The following is a 6382-nucleotide window of genomic DNA, read 5'->3' on the forward strand; positions in this document are numbered from 1 at the left end:
GTTTTAACATTATCAGCCTGTAGACAAACCAGAAGGCCTCAGGTAGGGGGCCATTTCACAGCTTAATGAAGCTGAGGAGAGAGTACCAGTAACTTACTGTTATCCAAGCTCTATATCTGTGATATATAAACTATGTCTGCCTTTGGCTCTTCTTTCATAAATCATCTGATCAAAGATAGAGTTGAGCTTTGCTTTCTTCACTCTCTGCTCCCCCCCCCCAATTCTGTTCCCTTCCCTCAGTATCACACAGTAGGAAAACCAGTACCTAAACCTTAATTTCCCTCTCTTTGGCAAGCAGATATGTTTTTAAAATAGAGGACAACTTATTTCAAATATATGAGGGTATTAGAATGTGACAGGAGACATTGCTCATCTTTTTTGCATTGATTTCCCCCCCCTCAAAATGGCTCCCTTAGCAGAGTAACTTTCTTATTTCCTCCATGCTTCTGACACACATTATAATCTGGAGGTGAACAAATGTCATGAGCAGTGTCCCCTCTAAGCTGAGTTAGTGTGAGCGAGCTCACAGTTTTTTGTCTTAGCTCAGGAAGGAGGGCTCCAGAGCAAACTAATTTATGCAGCAGCCAAATTGCTCGCTCACAACTGTAATGCCAGTAGCTCACAAAGTAGGATTTTTGCTCACAAGATTCCACAGCTTAGAGGGAACATTGGTCATGAGGGGTTACTACTGTGCAGCAGTACTCCTGGAGATTTTGGAGTAGAGCCTGGGGAGAGAAGAGACTTCCGTATACAGTCTACTAAAGCTGCCATTATCTCCAGGGGACCTGATCTATGTAGTCTGGGGATCAGATGTAATTCTGGGAGATCTCTTGGCAACCCATTCTGTGACCCAGTGGGTAATGTAAATAATGCAATGAGAAATGCATTCACATATTATTCAGTTCAGATCACTGCAATGAACATGACAACAACAGCACTTTCCAATCTCCATTCAAGAAATCCACAGCAAGAACCAAAGCAAAAAAACTACCATTTTATAAATCAGGATTAAAAATCATATATATTACAAAATTCTCCAAATATTACTTAGCTGCAGTACAGAAAAGAAACATTACTTCAAATTTAAGAACTTAAAAAGCAGCACACATAGGAGAAAGTCCCACCTAAAATCAGTGGGCCTTGCTTCTGAGTAAACATGCAGAAGACCAGGGTGCTACTCTCCCTAGCAATTAAAGGTTCCATATTTCATGGCACTGCAGAAGTTTTAACATCTCCCCTCCCCCAAAAAATCTGCCCAGATTATCTGCTATTCATTCTCGGTTGATCTTTTTTTTTTTTGTCCTTGTCTTCCTAGAGAAAATATAAACTGTGTAAACAACCTGGGTCATATGTGCAAACAAAAATGGGCTCCGAGGAATTCTGTTTTCAGAAAAGTCAGGGGTAAAATGAAAGATATATCTCCTTACCTCTGCCATCAGCCAGACATCGGTTGTATCCCACAGGGCTGAAGTACTCAAAGACAAAGACAGCCACCGCAGATATTATAAGCAGCATTACAAACATCATCACCCACACATCAGCACTGAATGGTTCTGAATGGAAGAGAAAAAATCGGGTAATTCACAACACTCCATACCATCCTATCTGAAGGCCCTAATCACCAGGGCATACAACCACACTTGAGGGGGGCAGGGTCAAAAGCTATAGACAGAGCTGTGTTTTGTCTTTAAAAATATTAATTCTGTACAAAAGAAATCCAAATTCTGTTCCAAGAAAAGGCAGATTCTGTGTCCAGAATAAATCATATAAATTAAACTTGCATGACTTTCTTGTATGTCGTACAGTTAATGCTCATTCTATTTAGTCATGGGGAAGACAGGGCACCAAAGCCCCCTTTCCAGCCACTGGAATTTTGAATCAGCCACCACTCTGTCTTATAAGATTGCAACAAGCACTGCCCATGCATTTGCAAGCATGGCTCCACTGCCATAAGGGCTAAATCCTAGTTTTTATTTAAAAGGAAAGTTGCAATGCATAGGAAACTTATCCAGTACCATATTTTGCATTCTTGGAGTGAGCTCCCATCTCTAGTTCCAGCTCCTGACAACCTAGCAGTTCGACAGCAAGAAATTGCAAGTAGATAAATAGGTACCACCGGTGGGAAGGTAACAGTGTTCCGTGCACCTTGGTGTTTAGTCATGCCGGCCACGTGACCACGGAAACGTCTTCGGACAGTGCTGGCTCTTTGGCTTTGAAACGGAGATGAGCACCGCAACCCTAGAGTCGGATTCGACTGGGAACCTTTACCTTTACCTTTTCTCTGTTGCAGGACACATTAATTACAGAGGCCTGCTTATAGATTGTGTTAGACAAGAAGGCTGGTTAAACCATTGGGTGTTTTATTCATTTTGCTTTAGCAACAGATAGATGCACAGAAATTAAGTTGCATGAACAGACAAAGGATTGGTCCCACATAGTCCACAGCCTGAGCAGAAGGTACTTCCATTTGCCTGTGGGGGAAACCACACTGATTTCCATCAGATCTCTCCCCTCAAGATACAATACCTTGCTACACAACATTCCAGAGGATCTTCAGACCTTCAGGAGCAGCTTTTTCATAGGTGCAAGTGGCTGAAGTAGAAAGGGGGATATGGGATATTGTACAAGTAGAGCCGCATTGGGGTTTGGAGTTTTTTGTTTTGTTTTGTTTTTGGCTACAACTCAAAATGACAGGAAACGTTTCATGTACTAAATTTGTGCATAACAAAGTTTGAGTCCAGTGGTGCCTTTAAGACCAACAAAGTTTTATTCAAGGTATAAGCTTTCATGTGCACATGAAAACTTATACCTTGAATAAAACCTTGTTGGTCTTAAAGGTGCCACTGGACTCAAACTTTGTTCTGCTGCTTTGGACCAACATGGCTACCCACTTGAATCTAAATTTCTGCATGGTAGACTACTGCTGAAGACACCGAAGAGAGGCTGGTAAAAGAGATGTTCTCCATAATAATTTTGATTTGGAAAAACAAAGGTAGGGGAAAGCCAAATAAACTTGATTGGACAGAATCAAACATTAATAATTGATTCATAATTAAATTAAATTAAATGGAAGCTGCTTTCATCAAATAATCCCCAGCATACTGGGATTCCTCAGAAGAAACCTTTACCTAGGAAGGCAGAAGGTGAGACAGTCCCATTGCTTCGTGACACCATCACACTGATTCCTGTCTCAATGAAGGGCACAGAAAAGTCTACCACTTCTGAGCGTTCTGCATTTATGGTGAGGGATCCCACTGCCATATAAGCCCGTTTGGCGACCACCTAAAGGAAATAAAATAAATTGTTACAGTTTTTTGAATGCAGATTCTACTCAATTATTACTTCTGTCATCATCTTATGTTCTAATAGCTAAGTTTAACCCAATCTGCAGTTTTCGTAATGTGTAGATTGGGGCCACACAAATTTCCCTGCAAACTTGGGGGACCTCCCAGGCTTACAGGAAAACCTGAAAACTTAAAAAAACCCCAAGACATTAGGGAGGTTTGTATCCCCCCCAAAAAAGCTTTGTCTGTGCATGGGCAGACAACACACCTACCTCCTCCCCTTTCAGGGTGTGTGTGACTGGGAGCGGCGAGAAACCCAGCAGCATCACCCTTGGTGTGGGGGGGAGGCTAGGAACTGTGGCAGTCCTGGCATTGTTGCCACTGGTAGGGGGATTGGGCAGGAGCTGTGTAGTCCTGGCAGCATTGCCATTTGTGGGGGATGGTAGGGAGCCGCCCTGGTTCCAGCAGCATCCCAGTTGGTGTCTGGGGGAGGCCCAGAGCCACAGAGGTCCCAGCAGCACTGCTGTTGGGAAGGAGAAGCTAAGGGGAGAGATCCCTCCGTGAGTATCACAGGTCTCCACTTGTCTTACATCTAATAGTCAAATTAGATGCAGGTGGGTAGCCAGGTGGGTCTGAAGCAGCAGAACAATGTTTGAGTCCAGTGGTACCTTTACGACAAACATTGAATAAAACTTTGTTGGTCTTAAAGGTGCCACTGGACTCGAACATTGTTCATCTAATAGTCAAATGTGGCCTCATATGCAGATACTTAAATCTTCAGACTGGGGCCTCACTGACATAAACCCAATAGTTCTTTAAACTTAAGGGAATTTACTTCACCAAATGGGGCAGATTGGCCATTAAGAGCACCAGGACACCTCCCAGTGGGCTGACGGCCTCCCCCAAACCTAGGCAAGGCCAGCCCTGTGACAGAAGGGCTGAGGCCATCCCACCCAAACTCCATACAAGGTGGAAGAGGTGGCACCCAGTCCACCTGAGGCAAAGAGGGGTAGCCAGAGCCTGGTCTACTGTAGCCCTATGCAAGGCAAGTTTGGTGACGCAGTCAGCACTTAGCTCAGACTATATGATGTGGATAGAGGTACTCAGCTCAGCCTGGCAAGAGGCAAGGCAATTCAGCCTGGCAAGCGGTGCCTGGCTCAGTCCAACTCCACATGAAGTGAGTCAGATGGTAGTGCCTGGCTTGGCCCAGCTGAGCCCAAATGAGACAAAGCAGACAGAGGCATGCAGTCCCATGCAAGGTGAAGCAGGCAGTGGCACCCAGCTCAGCCCTGTGTGAGGCAAGGCAGATGGGTTGCCCAGCTCAGTGCAACTGAGCTCCACATGAGACAATGGAGGCACCCAGCCTGGCTGAGCCATGTGCAAAGAGAGGGAAGAGCCTGGGTGACCCAACTGAGCCCCCTACAAGATGAGGGAGGCAACACCCAGCCTGCCTAAGAGGAAAGCTGCACCTGGCTAACTGGTTAGGCAGGCCTGCCTCTTGTTCCCTCCTTCTCTCCCTGCATTGGGAGGGCAGGGCAGGGTCAAGCAGACTGCCTTCTCCTCTCTCCCTCCCTACTTTGGTAGGTAAGGGCAAGGCATGCTGAGGAGGGGTTCTTTTTTCCAGGGTTTTTTACTCCCAATCTGCTCCTGCTCAAAGGGTGGTTCTAAGGATAAAATGGTGGAAAGGAAAATTATGTAAGCTGCTTTAGGTCCCTACTGTGGAAAAGGTGGGCTATAAATGAATAAATACAGCTGATGGGTGGAAAGGAGAGCAGGAAGCAGGGAAGGACGAGGAATGGGGGTTGCCATGTAGAGAGGGTGAGGAAATACTGTGAGGAAGGTAAGTCGGGAAAATGGAGTGCTCCTCACAAGTCTTTGCAGGTTCCCTAGTGTGCAACTGTGCTTGCTCTGGCAACTGGCAGTGCACAAGTGGGCTATAGTTTTCCTGGGTAGAGGATGCCAGGGAAAGTGGGGAAAACTGAAGATGGGGAGGAGATAAAGGTAGGTCGGCAGGTGGATGGGAAGGAAAGAAGGAAGCAGGAAAGGGGAAGAGGCTATTGGAGCTTTCAAGGAATGGAAAGGGGAAATGGGAAGAGGGAAGGAAGGGGAAAATGAGGTACCCCACAAGTCCTTGCAGGTTCCTGCTTGTATATTTTAATAGCCAACCTGCCCAAATCTGAGGATATTTATATCAGGAAACTGTAGCTGTGAACAGATAGGATGGATCTTTCAACAAATCTGAAAATGCTTCAGGTCTGCAGAAAAAAAATCTGAAATCTAAAAATAAATATATGGTGAGTTTAAAAAAACAACAAAAATGGTAAAAGGAGTGCATATAGCTTTTAAAACTGGATGTCCTCAGTGGCTGTTGCTAGGCAACCAAAATAGATTGGCCAGCATCCCAGGCTTGGTTTCTCTCAGTAAAAGAAGGGAGTGGGGACAGCCCCCTTTCTGAAACTGTTCTGGCCTTTGAGGGAAGACTCTCTGGGACTAGGCCTGGCAGTGGCCACTAGGCCTCTAGGTGTCTTGATACCACCCAAACTACATGACTCACCCAGGCCTGGCTGCTGGATACTGTTCAACAGCGGCCATCCCATGAAAGCCAGTGTGGTATAGTGGTTAGAAGTTTCAGGCTGGAAAACTTCAAATCCCCATTCTGCTGTGGGAAGGATGCAAGAGAAAGTTATCCCCCCCAAAAAAAAGTCATTGTAGGTTCTCCTCAGGCCAATTGTAAAGAGAGCTGACAAAGATAACTTTTTCTCTTTCCTAAAATACTAGAACCTGAGGGCATTCAATGCAACGGATGGGCAGTAGGTTCAGGATGGTCAAAAGGAAATACTGCTTTACACAGAGAGTGATAAAAATGTGGAATTCACTTCCAGAGGATGTAGTGATGGCCGATGGCGGTGGCAGGAGGTGAGCCAGGCAGAGGGGACAAGGCAGCCGGAGACGCATCCAGGAGTCAGCTAGCCGGGTGGAGAGGAGCACCCCAGGCACAGGGAGGAGGACGAGGCGCAGCGGCGAGAGGAGAGGAGGGGATCCCCCCCGACCACTCTTCCACAAGGATAAGGGAGGGTTTGGACGGGGGGGTGACCGCA

General features: G+C 45.9%; 1 protein-coding gene across 1 annotated transcript in view; it reads right to left on the reverse strand.

Moving 5' to 3' along the window:
• The window catches only part of GRIN2B (glutamate receptor, ionotropic, N-methyl D-aspartate 2B), a 168626-nt gene that overhangs the window by 62207 nt on the left and 100037 nt on the right, over positions 1-6382 (reverse strand). Inside the window, exons 5-6 of the mRNA XM_015423426.1 lie at positions 3129-3282; positions 1428-1553 (exon numbers count right to left, since the gene is read on the reverse strand). Coding sequence (XP_015278912.1) covers positions 1428-1553; positions 3129-3282 — 280 coding nt within the window. The remainder of the gene's footprint in view (positions 1-1427; positions 1554-3128; positions 3283-6382) is intronic.

Source organism: Gekko japonicus, unplaced genomic scaffold (assembly GCF_001447785.1).
Source record: "Gekko japonicus isolate JY-2015 unplaced genomic scaffold, Gekko_japonicus_V1.1 scaffold2055, whole genome shotgun sequence".
NCBI lineage: Eukaryota > Metazoa > Chordata > Lepidosauria > Squamata > Gekkonidae > Gekko > Gekko japonicus.